Here is a 13650-nt window from a genome sequence, read left to right as displayed (position 1 = left end):
TGTTTTTGACTTGAATAACTAAAAGCTGACCTGCTGGTTGCTTCTCTGCATGCCACCATTAGTTCTCCTCTTTAGTGCTTTAGTTTGAAGTCTTTGCTTTATTCTGAACTTTTTTATTTTTCTTCTATAACAAGCACATATACTTGTGCTGTCAAATACTACATTGTAGTAATGTGAATTTTCATTTATCGGGCAGCTTTACAGTCCCAGAATGTTTTTAGTTAATGGATTGGATGCTGTCAAACAGATTTTTGCAAAAATCGCTTTGTAAAATTCACTGACTTCTTAATGCTTTCCTCCTGATGGCACTTTGGCACAGCCCCCTTCCAAGAGTATAGCAGCTGAAAACACTCGTACTTTTTTTTGGCTGTTAAATAATCTTTGTGGTGTGTTCGAGGTGTCGAACAGAAGCACAATCACTTTGTCAAAGAGCTTCATCTGGTACATTGTCTTACTGCTCCAACTGCTTTTCTAACGACGTTTTTGCAGAACGCAAAGCCTGCGCGCGTGCATTGGAAATGTCAGCGGAGCTTGAATTACTGGTCACGTGCTGGTTTGAAAACAGTAAAACATTTCAATCTGCAGCAGCTGAAGGGAAAAGGTGAAACATGCCCACTCTATAAATAGCTTCCATAGTGAACACACGCTTTTCTGACGGGAACTCTTTCATTGTCTTTGGGTAATGATGAACAAGCTTGTAGTTTGAAAGTGAAGCGTGAATGTTCGTGGGGTGTTTTGGAATGGATAAATATTTCCAGCAAAGGTTTATAATTTTGAGTAAAAGAGGAATTTTCCCTTTGAAGGGAAGGACCTATCCGGAGTGAGGGCTTGCAGGTTTTAGCTGGAGACTTTCTGCTCCTTTGCATCTGTTAGTGAAATATCGTTATCTTTGAGACCCTTTGAGACTCTGGGCAGATGATTGCTTTTGCCTTCTCCTAGGATCTTACATCATCTTCCTTCTCAGCAGTCTATAAATTACCACTGGTGAAAGCTTTCTAGCAAATCACAGTGTGTCAGTGTTCTTTCCTGCTACTAACTTTTCATTCTGTTATATGGAGAACATTAGGTGGTTAGGTTAAAAAAGATTAAGGCTATGTCTGCAGGAGGGCAGTAGCCCTCCCCGTGGAGTACTCTGCAGTGTTGGGGCCATGGAAAAGGTGGCATTTGGCGTTCCGTAGGTTAAATTATAAAAACCCTACCAGGCCTTCTGAGTTGAAACTTCCTGGATTGTTTTCTCTGGTGTGCTAAAATCTTCTTAGAGGTCGTATGTACTAACAACATTTTCTTTATTTAAAAACACAAACAGATAAGAGGAGGAAAATAGTTTCATAATTACCAGGCATAGTACATCATTGCAGTATAATTAATACAGGGCTTCCACATTTTAGCCTGCAAGGGCAACTGATGTTTTTTGTTTAAAATCTCTGTACTTTAAGCATGATAGGTGAGGTTAACTTGTCTGTATTAGTGCTGTCTTTGTTTGGACCAGGATCTGTGTTTATAAATGTTGCTGTTTATAACATGAATTCTCAAATCATCTCAGTGGAGAAGGAGGGGGAGCAGTGAGCTGTGTTTGTGTCTGAACAATGTCAGGACTCAAAGGCAGGCTTGCTGTAAACACTAAATATTTCTGGAGATACTCATCTTTCCAGGAAGATTAGAATTTTTTTGAATGCTTGAATTATATGCTGGCAGATTAAAAGTGAAGGTATTATTTGAGTAGCAGGTTGTGGGGGCTTTTTTGTGTTGTGGGTTTTTTTTTTTTGTTTGTTTCTTTGTTTCTTTGTTTGTTTGTGGGGGTTTTTTGGTGGGGTTTTTTTTTTTTTTTTTGGTTTTTTAGTCATTTTAGCAGATAATTTTTCACTGGGCCTTTTTCTGTTGGAATTAATAGGAGTTCGGGTACTTATTGACAGTAGGAAAAGTGGGATCAGGCTCTTTCAGTGTTTGTGTTAGGCTTTTCCTCAGCTCATAGATGGAACAGTTTTATGTGTGCTTCATAGGAAAGGGATATTAAAAAGAAAAATCTCCTGTGCAGTTTCTCTGGGACCACCAGTGAGGCTTTCACTTACTGGGAATTAACCCGACATAAACAGAGCTGACTACATTTTAACAAAGACTATTTTTTTTGATAGAAGGCACAGGAGCATGCAGTGACTACTTAAAACCGAAGGGAAAGGCAGAGGGAGAAGTTTATGATGTAAAGGGCAATTCCACTCTCCTCTGTGCAAGTGTTGAGTGGAGGCAAGAGCAAGACTACGGTGTATGCTCAGTCTTCTTCCTCCGCCCCTTGTCCTCCTTGTGCACTTTGCAGCCTACTGCCTCTTCAGCCTTGACTCTTAACTACTTTGTTTGGTAAACATCGTCTTGCAAAGTTGAGGTTAGTGTGGCATATGACCTTCTTCAGGGTAGAGTATCAGAGTACTGCAGCTGAATGTAATCCAAACAGTGATGCTGACTGTACAACCTCCTCTGAAATGTAGTGTGAACAGATGGGAAAAAATGAGATTTTCCTCTTTGTTTTCTGCAACTTGAAGAGCTTTTTTAAAACAACTGGAGACAACATTTTGGACTAGAGTTAGAGTTTGGGGGTGAGGTTTTGTTGGAGGGGTGCGTTGGGTGGGTTGTGTTTGGGCTTCCCCTCCCCCCTAATTTTCATGTGATACTGCTTCCTACTGTACACTTTTCTGGTATTTCAAGAATACTAAATCAGTTTTCTACTCTGAGGGGCTGTGGTTTTGTATTATTTCCATTATAAATAGTTAATGTAGCACCTTACTTGTAGTGTCAATCCCAGATTTTATATGCAGTGTTTAATACTGATATTGCATATGAAATTTGGTTGTATTGCCTTGCATATATGCTTCTATCTTAATGCTTGAGCCAAAATCAATGTTATGCTTACATAAAATCCAAAAGAAACCCCTAAATTCTGCCATTCAATGATAAAGCATTGAGAACCAAACCTGGGCCTTCGTGTTGTGCAAATGAAGATGAGTTTAGATCTGATCTTCAGGGTCTGAGACCTTGGTTCAACGGGACACGGCATCAACTAGTGGCATCTTTGCTGAAACAAACATTTTTCTTATGATATACCATGCCTTCTTACAATGCAAGAAGACCTAGCTCTTCTGCCTTGTGCTTTATTATGCTGAATGGAAAACAGGACCATAATGCAGACTTCTGAATCAGTGCGTGCGTGTTTCATGCAGTATTATAAATCTGATATCCTATGTGTTGGTAGCTGCGGCAGTTTCCATCTGCAGAGAGCTACACAAACATAGCCGTCCTACCGGATCGCTTGGGTGAAGGTGAGCTTTAACATGAACTCAGTGTTGAAAGAGGTGAAAGCAAAGAGATTACTCCTGACTTCTGTCTGAGCCATGGCAGAGTTCAGACTAGGCCCTGGGTTCGTGCCACTAGAGTGCACTACCTCCCTCTTACTTACGGAGAGAATGGTTAAGATTGCTGGTAGGTGTTGCAGGCTCCCTGGTGGGGGCTTTGGAAAACTGCTGCCAACTTACTGACGTACTGGGAGTTTCACATTGGTCTTGAATCACATGAAGCTTTTGCAGCTATCATTTACCCAATAAATGTTTTTCTTACTAGCAAACTTTTATCAGTGTTGGCATGGAATGGCAATGAGGGCTTGTAAAAGAGCTCTTGATTTCCCTTTTGGTTTTATTTAAGATGAAAGAGGTGCACACAAAAGAAAAGGTTAATAATGTTTATTATTAAAGCAAGTTCTTTAAGGTATATAATTTCTCAGAAATACACGATGACCTTTACTGTATAAATGAAAGGTTCTTGATAATGAGATCTAGTATTTCACATACACATAATTACATTTTCTTTTGTTTTCCCCGCACAGGTTTCCACTTGAGTGGCACAGTGACAGAGCCTGCAATGCAATCGGAGCCAGAAACTGTTTGCAATGTAGCTATCAGCTTTGATCGTTGCAAGATTACCTCAGTGACCTGTAGCTGTGGAAACAAGGACATATTTTACTGTGCTCATGTTGTGGCACTCTCTTTATACCGGATCCGCAAGCCAGATCAGGTCAAACTGCATCTTCCCATTTCAGAGACACTCTTTCAAATGAACAGAGACCAACTACAAAAATTTGTACAGTATTTGATCACAGTGCACCACACAGAAGTTTTGCCAACTGCTCAAAAACTAGCAGATGAAATTCTTTCTCAGAATTCAGAAATCAATCAAGTCCATGGTGAGTTTGATACTACTTATTTCTTTTGCTTCATTTTCTCTATGGTTTTGAGCTTTTTTGTGTCATTCAGGAGTATGACCTGCTGTGGCCCTTTCCAAACTGAATTATTCTGTGATTCTATGGTGTTTAATAAAGAGGATTCTGTTACTGACTCTTTGCTTTAAAATGTTTAGAAAGCAGTACTTTTTTGGAAAAGAGAGAAGAATTCCTAAGCAATGAGCTTGATGTCTCCAGCGGTGTTAATATGTGGCCTGGTCTGCTTCACGCTTGTATTTTGCAGCTATGAAAAACTGAGTAGTGGTATTCTTTGTATAGCAACATTGCATAAAGGAACTACCCTACCAGCTTACCAACAGTATCTCTCTGTTATTTTGTTCTTGCACTAATCTTTTGACATTTTGGTTTGTGTAATTTTGTTTTAATTGCAAAGCATAAAAGCAAGTAGGTGTCACCGGATTTTTCATCCATCAAATACACTTTTATTATCTTTTGCAATTTGGTTTCTGTATGAAGTCAGGAGAAATATAAAACCTGTATTTCAGTGCCATTGTCCTGTTAGTGCTGCAGCAGCCTACAGCATCAGCAAAGGTCTTGCTCTTTCCTGCTCTTTCTGCTGCACATGGTTTTAATGGCTCTCAGTTTCTTGTACTGAACATCTTACATTTCTTAAAGGGTGCTGGGTGTGACTTGAGGCTTCTGAGGTGGCTTTTCTGTGGATCCTGCTGAACTGAAAGCAGGTAATTGAGTTTGAGGTGACCCAGCTAGTTTATTAGAGTCCTGTGTTCCTGTAAGGTCACCTGGTAGAAATGTCCTTTCAGGTGAGCAGAGCTGTTAGTGTAAAGGCAGCTTAGAGGGGTGAAGTAAGTTACCTAAATACAGAAAAGTACCTTTTTGGTTTGTTCACTGACAGGCACAGTTCTTGTGTGTTAGATATTGAAGAGGGATGACCACTCTTCCAAAGAATTTGCCATGCAAACACAACCAAGCTGCTTAATACTGGAGAAAGAAAACCACATGTGTGTTAGATATAGTGTAGGCAGAACAAAAGAAGGGAATCTTTCCAATAACAGGACTCACATGCAGCCTAACTCCTTTATGTAGGGTCCAGTGACCCTGGCAGGTCCAAGCAGGTGGTGCTGCAATAAGGTCAATCTTGGGAGCAGTTCCCTCTTGGCTTTGGGGGCTATGGGGACATGGCCAGAGGCAAGGTGACTGATCTGGTTGTTACAGAACGTAATGAGAAGGTGATTGGCAGAGCTGCCTGGTGGTGGAAGGAAAGGGAAGCTAAACCAGATGCAGGATATTGAGCAATAGAAGAAGGTATTCAGATGTTGTAAGCTGAAGACGTGTTATCACGTGAGTTGGTAATAGCCTGAACATAAGGAACCTAAGGGGAAGGAATAATTACGTTGAGCATGAGTAGCACAGAAGACTCAAACAGTCAAGGGTGATTAGAAAAAAAGAAGGCAGGATAGGAAAGAAGGACAGATGATGGCTATATATGGCTGTATTAGCTATACTATGGCTAATGTAAGAGAAATGACAAGCTGTTGCAGAGTGCTTAAATTTCATCAGCTTTAAGTCTGTAATTATACTAATCATAGGCATGTTAGTCTTTGTCAGCTATTTTCTTATTGTCAAAATATCTCATTACTCATTAGTATTTAAAGTATTTTTTTAGAGATGTATTTGATGTTTATATCACAGTCCAAATAGCGAAAGGAATAGGAAACAAAAAACTAAGTTGATGATCAATTATGAAATTTAACAGTGAATATGAGTAGGGTAGGTTAAAATTATCCACAAAACTGTTTCTTGCACATGTTGCTGTTTTCCTAGTTAATGAGGTTGCAGTATGTCTTCATTGACTGTTGGTATTTCTTAATAAATACCAAAAAATTAAGCAGAAGATTCAGGCAGCATAAGAAAATAAACTGCTGTTATGAAAGAAAGCTGGGTTATAAAAGAGGATCTGTAATCTCCTGCTTTACCTATCAGACTCCCATAAAACCATGGCCTGATTTTTTTTTTTTTTTAAAGTATGTTTACAATGTTAAAAAATTACAAGATCCTTTTAAGGAAGAAGTAAGTTCCTCTGATTATGTAGCAAGTAAGCATTCTTCTGGGATTCATACTGTATTTGACCTTTAATCAAATTCCTTAAATAAGAAATAATAAAATTAGCCAAAAGAAATCTCAAAAAAATAAATACAAGAAATCTGTTTCTGGTTCTAATAGCACAGGCTGGTGAACATAAGGTCACTGTTCACTCTGTCACGTCTGCTGTGCTGCAGATGTTCCATTTGTAATACAAAACTGTCTTGTAGACCTGTCTTGGTTTGAACAGTTTAACCTTACTGAACAGTGTTTGTAGAGTAATTATTTCAAGCACTGCTTGAAGGTACAGGTAAGTAAGAGGAAGAACTTACACAAACTTGCTTATAAAAGCAAGAGAAGACTTGGCACAGAAACACCAGAAACAGCTTTGATTAAAGACAAGTCCTGAATCTGGAGTTGGAAATTATTTTCAGTGTTACCTAGAGGTGTTCTAATTTCAGGGGTTTATATACAACTTTTTATTTTACTTTCTTCTCACGGTAGCTGTACGAGTTCTATTATTTATTTTCAGCAATAGGCAAAAGAAATCAGCACTTGAATGCTATTTATTTGTACATAACAATGATCTGGGACTTGGAAGAGTTCTGAGCACAGCGGTTTTGTTGACTTGCTTATGAGCTGGATAGGGAGACGGAACAACTCTGCAGTACTTTCGCAAAAGGTGAATTGGATAATTGTTCATTTGCTCGAAATTCTGCCTTATGCAGCAGTCGATGATTGGCTTTGGTCACTTTCTATGTGAAGTAGGTTACTGGGGGAACTAGTGAAGTGACTTACACTGATGACATGGGTTTTGAAATGACAAATTCCTTAGAGTTCCTCTGTGGATGCAAATGATGCAATATCCTTTCTTGTTTCATGACTGAGCCTCACTGCAGGAAAAATAAGGGAATAGTGCTAGAAGCACAGGAATCTGTTGTCTGTTCAGTAACTTCTTCGGGAGAGATGAGTGATTTATTTGGAATCCTCTTCTGAATTTGCCATGCTAATTTTCACTTGGTGGTGATTACATTATGAGAGAGCTTCGAATATTGTTAAAGCACAAAAGCACCTCTTATATTTTAGAATGTTTATTATGTTCTGATTTTCTTGTGTTACACTGGTACAACTGTACATCTTCCTGATGATTTCAAAACTGGAGATCTGTGGGGTCTAACCTTCTGTACTCAAGACAGCTGTAGATATTCATACTGATACCCTGATGTCTGCACTGCATAACTCTTGGCTTCACATTGGCTTTCATTTTGGGGATGCGACTCAGGAAGCTGAGGGAAGATTAGGATGCCACTTAGCTGAGGTGTTTTTTTCCCCTTTTAATTTTTGTGCTATTGTAGCAGAGGGAGCTTGGGAGGTGGGTTAAACTAGGAAGAGAGAAGTCAGGATGACGGACAACCAGCCAGGTTTGTCATCTTGGGTTTATCTTTTCTTAGATATGATACTTTCACTTAAGTAAATTGGTTGGAAGGTCAGAGCGTGTTGCTGAGAATTTGAGTGGAAATAGGAAAGTAACTGCGAGATGTGGGGTGGGGGAAGGTCTGTTTGCATATTAATCTCATTTTAGCAGTGGTTTGTTATTATGTGCATAGTGTAAAATGGTCTGCCTCTTATTGGTGTAAGGACAGCCTAGCAAACCAATTTCATTTTTATGTTTTAAGCTGTATTGTTTCTTTCCTGAGTGTTTATTGCTGCTGTTGCAATCTCTGCTTTTACAAGAACTATATGGATTTCTGCAGACTTTCTCCTATTCTCTGATTCTGTGACTCACAGTACGAGTCACTAGTATTAAACTATATGAAAACAAACTGAAATTTAAGAAGGAGGACCTGGGAAAAAGCAGTTGAAGTATGTTCGTCTTCTCAGAAGCAGAGGTACCTGGGTAGTTGCGTCTGTATGTGTCCAGGCAGATCTAGGTACATCTTCTGGAAGCACTGATCTGTAATGTAAATTAGACACACAGGAGTGTGACAGTAGAGGCATTCAGGAAGGAAACATCTATTAAAAAAAAAAAAAAAGCTTTAAAAGATTTCAGAATATCTAGCATGGTTCCTCTATGTTTTAAATTCCAAAGGGCAATTCTGAGGTACAGGTGAATATTTCTTAAAATGAACTTAGTGTTTTTAACTGAAATTATGAATTATTAGTGTTTTTAACTAACTTAGTGGAAAGTTGTAGGGTAGGATAGGGCTGAACAACAGAACACAGCATGTTGCGTATCTATTAGAAAAGGGGACATGTAATGTTAAAGAACATACGTGTTAAAAAGAAATGGTGGAATCTTTAATATGGCCCTGGTTAAACTGGCAAAATTGAGAGACTAGGCAAAAGAAGAATGTAGGAAATGGCAGGTGAGCTTCCTTTCAAGAAGTATGAAAGTGAGGTGCTCCAGTGCTTTGTATGAGGATTGTTTAGTGAACCAGATTTGGGAAGGAAGTAAAAAGACGACTAGCCAAAACTTGAGGAATTTCAGAAACTCTAGAAAAAGTAAATAAGCACTAGTGTAAAATAAAATGAAAGATCGATAGCTGCAAAAGAACATGAAAAATTTATGAAATTCATATTTTTAGGACTTTTTTTCAGATACATTAAACATTAAAACTTGTTATATAGAAAATAGTGGGTTTTTGTAATAATGAAACGTGGAAGATAAAAATAAAACTAAAATAATGCATGCTAGTCTGTACTGATAGGAAGTTTTTGTCTGCCACACACAAGTGGACTTTGAAACTTTCTGCTTTGTGAGGCCTGGATTTTGGGAGGAGAAGTTAGATATTGTCAGCAGAGCAGACAAGATATTATGCTGTATGTGCGGATGGAAGGGAAAGAGTTTTTTGGAAGTTAAAGATCTGTTGTGAGTTTATTAACTTTCCTCAGGAACTTAGCATTCCCTGTCCTGTCTTCATATTTTCCATTGATAGCATTGGCTGCTTCTCAGCAGTTTGCTGAGCATTGCTGAACAGGGGTTATATTCCACCCAAGAGTACTCAAATTAAGTATAAGATTAAGTGATTTAGGTCTAAACTTTAAATCATTTGGGGAATCAAAGGCATAACAATATTTTTGAGTCATTAATTTTATGATCTTTGGGTTTGTATAATTATTGTTTAGAATAATTCTGCACACTAAGTTAATAAAATCAGTTAGTATTCTGTTGTGAATCAGCATACAGCAGTATTGGTTTCTGGCTGGAACCATTCAATCTTTGTATAGTGCTAAGTCATGCTTTTTGTTTGTAATAATTTTTCCATATCTTCTTCCTAGTGCTGCCATGAGATGACATTTAATGAAATTTAACTGATCTACAGTTCACCTGTATGCTGAAATTAATAAAATTTTTATAAAATTAAGTTTGAAAAGGTTTCAGTGTGGCTATGAGTGAGCAATTTGGCATGGTTTCATTTGAAGACAATTCTTGTGATACTTAAGAAGTAAGGATCAGGGAAGCAGTTTGTCTTAAAGACTACTTTCTCTTGTTTTAACCCAATTTCACTGTTGATCTGCCCTTAAGTTGTTTGCCATACAGGCAATTCTTAGCTTATTTCAGTCAGTACTCCTTGCTTTGCTTCTACTTACTTTCTAAGATTAAGTTCTCGATATACACCAGTTCTTGAATATGGCTGCTCATTTTGAAAGCAGTTACTCTTCAAATTGCTATGTAAATGATCAGAGTGTTTATTTTTTTTAAATGTTACTGCTTCTTACAACCTGGGAGTTGATTATATTTTACACGTAACCTGTTATGACCATAAATATAAAGGGCTGTTATCCTGTTTTCAAATTTATTTAGGTGTTGCAAAGTTGTGTACAATATTCCTGCTTCGATTGCCAAGATTGCAATTTAGTAATTTTATTAAGAGCATGAATAAGTATGTATGGCTGTATCTATATACTGAGTATAAATACTTTGTTTATTGTATTTAACTGTAGGTACATGACACAAAACCTGTTTTGAAGAGCAGTCATGTCAGAAGTTAAAGCCGGGGGTTGGAGGGAGGAGATTAGTGTGTTAGTGTCTATAAACTGACACAGTTTAATTACAGGTTTTAATATTTAGTATAATTATACCGTGCTTTTCACTTTCATAGTTCAAATGTGAACTAATTTACTCTCATGACATCCCTCTGAAGCACGTAAGTAATACTTTTCCCCACTTTACAAGTGGGGAACGGGATTTGGTCTTGGTACCAAACTGTGATTCAGAGATTGAATTTGGGGCTGCCCATGTTCCTTTTGCAGCAAAACTGCCCATCTGCTGATGCCTTGTGGTGCCCTTTTGGGGCTGAACTGCACCCCAAGAGAAGCCACTGCCCTTGGCTGAACCTTCAGCTCTGCCCGATGTTGAGCCTGAGCCTTCCTGATGGCTGTTCCTAGGGCTTCATCTTGTAGGTCCAACAGCAGCTCCCTCCGCTTGCTTGTTCAGATAGCTTCTTGTCTACTCACCTGATCCTATGTTTTCAGAAGGAGAGTGGCACTGTAGAAATCCTGTCCACTGCTCCAGAGTGATCTGTATTTGAGTGGGAGAGGAGACAGGCTAGATCAATCAGTGTTTAACTGTCTGAAAGTGAATGTAGTGATCTTGAAAAGACATATCTGTAGTAATGTGCTGAACAGCATCTGAGAGCTTAGACCCTTGGCTTGGTGTCTTCAGTCTTTTAGCCTACTAACATGAAAGTAATGCTGGTGTAAGTATAGTGATGCAGGGCCTCTAGGGAAGATATATTTGGGATCATGGTGGGATGAGAGGCCTTGGTGGAGGCAGCGCTGGTGGCCAAGGGCAGTAGGTGCCTTTGTTCCTGTAAAGGAATACTATTGCTAAAGAATCTGTGGTAGCTGTCTTGAAATTTAACCTTCTAGCACAAACTGACTGATGAGCTTTTGGTAAAAATGTAAGCAGTTACAGAAGGAACTGTTTTTTCCCTCATGAGGGAAAATTAGCTGAGGAGTCCGGGGCTATTTTTAATTCAATTTAAAACTGACCATACTAAGATTATTTAAAGATAGATCTCCATTGAAGTGAGGGGTACATCATGTAAGTGTATTTTGTATACTGTTGCTTTTATATACTTCCTTTTCACAGATCATTCCTCTGTGTTTTGAAGCAATGAAATATTTAAACTATTTGGAAGGTGATACTGCAAACTGTGTCTGTGGAACAGCTGCACTGCTTGTTCTTGTGTGTCTTAATTTCCCTTTTCATCTCGTTCTTTGCAACTGAAAAATTACCAGTATGCGTTTCATGTAGCTGACTGAAAGCACCTTAAAACTAACACGCTGAAGACAGAAGCACTCGCAGAAGAGGAGGCTTTTCATTTCTTGGTTGTTGTACAATCTTGGGCTTGATTCCTGTCTTCTGAGACACTGTTATGGTTCCTGTGGAAGGCAGGAGAGTTCATTCACGTCTTCAAAGACACAATTCCGTATTAATTTAAATTAATCTAAATGTGCATGTGTGTTGATATATACACTGCATTGCTATGCAGCATTTCCAGCTTTAGGCTCTGAAGCTGGAGGAAGTTGCTGCTGCAACTAGCATACAAGACATCCCTCTGACCCTTTGAATCTTCTGGCTGTATTTTCATTGAACAAAGATTCCAGGATTCCCTGTGGCCACTTAAAAGCTTCACCTACATGGCAGAGCTGCAATTGTGAAATGATGGCTTGAATCAATGTTTAATCCCTGAACATCTGAAGAGTTGCAGCTATCTTTGCTTTCCAGGTTCTCAGGACTTCTTTGAAACAGGAAGTTTTTACAAATCTGACTGTGTAAATTTCCTTCCCTGCCAGTATTATTTTTATTTTTTTTAATTTCTTTTTTTCCTGCAGAGGTAACATGGACTTGGATTTAAATGTGATAGATTGTGTAACATGATGCAGTTTTTAACCTCTTCTTAAAACCTAATGGAAATGGAGATTACATGGTTCTGACAAGGCCAAAACCAAAATGTCAAGTTATCTTGAGTCTCGGGCATGCTTAAAATATCTTTAATCTGGTATGGTGATGCGCTACCTTGAGTTGTTTCCTTGACAGTCTAGACAAGTGCTTTTCAACCTTTTCAATTTGAATACCTTTAAAAAAAATAGCCAGTGGAAGTGGAGGCTTCTTCAGAAAAATACAGGTTGTTAGGTGGTATAAGAACTTGTTCTAGTTTTGTCAGCCTTTAGTAGAGGCCTCCAGTGGAAAATCACTGATCTCTACTGCAAAATTTGAGTTAAAGCAGCCTGTGGCCAGAGCACTGCCTGGTGTAAACGTAGTCACTTCAGTTCACATTTGGCTAATACTGAATTGACTCTGTGCTGATGACATTGCCTATGAAGAAAGCCCCTTTGGAAGCACCACAGTCTTACACAGCTGTAACTCTTATTTATGATGGAAATGCATTTAGTACTTTTAAGACTTTGGATTTGTTTGGGGATTTTTTTTACTCTTTGTTTAGCTTTGCAGAGCCATCACAGCTCAGAGGCACCGAGGGGATGATTTTCCTCATGTTCATCAATAGCAGCGCTCACTAGCAGTCACTTAAACCTGAGCAAGATTGCTGAAGGTACAGGAATTACACAGGTTTTTTGGGGAGAGTGGTTTTAACATCACAGTTGTAGAAATACTATATGAAGTCTGATTTTCTTTGTAAAAGCATTCTAGTATAGCTGCTGAGCCTGGGAGGAAGAAAACTCACCTTAATTTTAATGTTTTGTTATAAGATATTTTTTTAAATACCTTTTCATAGCTGAATTTACAGCTATGATTTTTTCAATTTACATAGAAAATACATGGCTGTATTTTCTAAGTGCTTAAGACTGCTGAGAAGAAATTAAGTCTATTTTGAAGAATGTTTAGGTTAAAGCCAAGACATTAAAAAAAATCCAAAAACCTCCGCAGTAGTCCTCTCCCCTGGACCCATTAACCTCTTTTCTTTATATAGAATATAATGATTTCTTTTCATTCTGTTTGTAGGTGCTCCTGACCCAACAGCGGGCGCTAGCATAGATGATGAAAACTGCTGGCATTTGGATGAGGAACAAGTCCAAGAACAGGTTAAACTCTTCCTCTCCCAGGGTGGATACCATGGATCAGGGAAGCAGCTCAATTTGCTTTTTGCAAAGGTGTGTTGAGTACTCTAAACCTTCCCTTTTTTTCCTCCCCCATTCCCCAAGCCAGTCAGCACTTGTTTGAGTCTTACTCAAAGTCCTGTTGTTCTAAAAAAAGACAAATCCTTGGGAACATGATTGCAGCTTAATAATGTGTTGTACAGCAATGGACTGCAATCTGATGTGTCTTGATCAGTGTAAGGACATGAAGTAATATTTCAACC

At 38.5% G+C, this 13650-nt stretch overlaps 1 protein-coding gene across 5 annotated transcripts in view; it reads left to right on the top strand.

The window, feature by feature from the left end:
- The window catches only part of ZSWIM6 (zinc finger SWIM-type containing 6), a 116598-nt gene that overhangs the window by 61916 nt on the left and 41032 nt on the right, over positions 1 to 13650 (top strand). For all 5 annotated transcript variants that reach the window (XM_030471416.1, XM_030471415.1, XM_030471417.1 and 2 more), the window contains 2 exons: positions 3869 to 4225; positions 13293 to 13441. In XM_030471416.1, coding sequence (XP_030327276.1) covers positions 3869 to 4225; positions 13293 to 13441 — 506 coding nt within the window. The remainder of the gene's footprint in view (positions 1 to 3868; positions 4226 to 13292; positions 13442 to 13650) is intronic.

Source organism: Strigops habroptila, chromosome Z (assembly GCF_004027225.2).
Source record: "Strigops habroptila isolate Jane chromosome Z, bStrHab1.2.pri, whole genome shotgun sequence".
Classification (NCBI taxonomy): domain Eukaryota; kingdom Metazoa; phylum Chordata; class Aves; order Psittaciformes; family Psittacidae; genus Strigops; species Strigops habroptila.
This window is presented reverse-complemented; position numbering and strand designations above follow the sequence as displayed.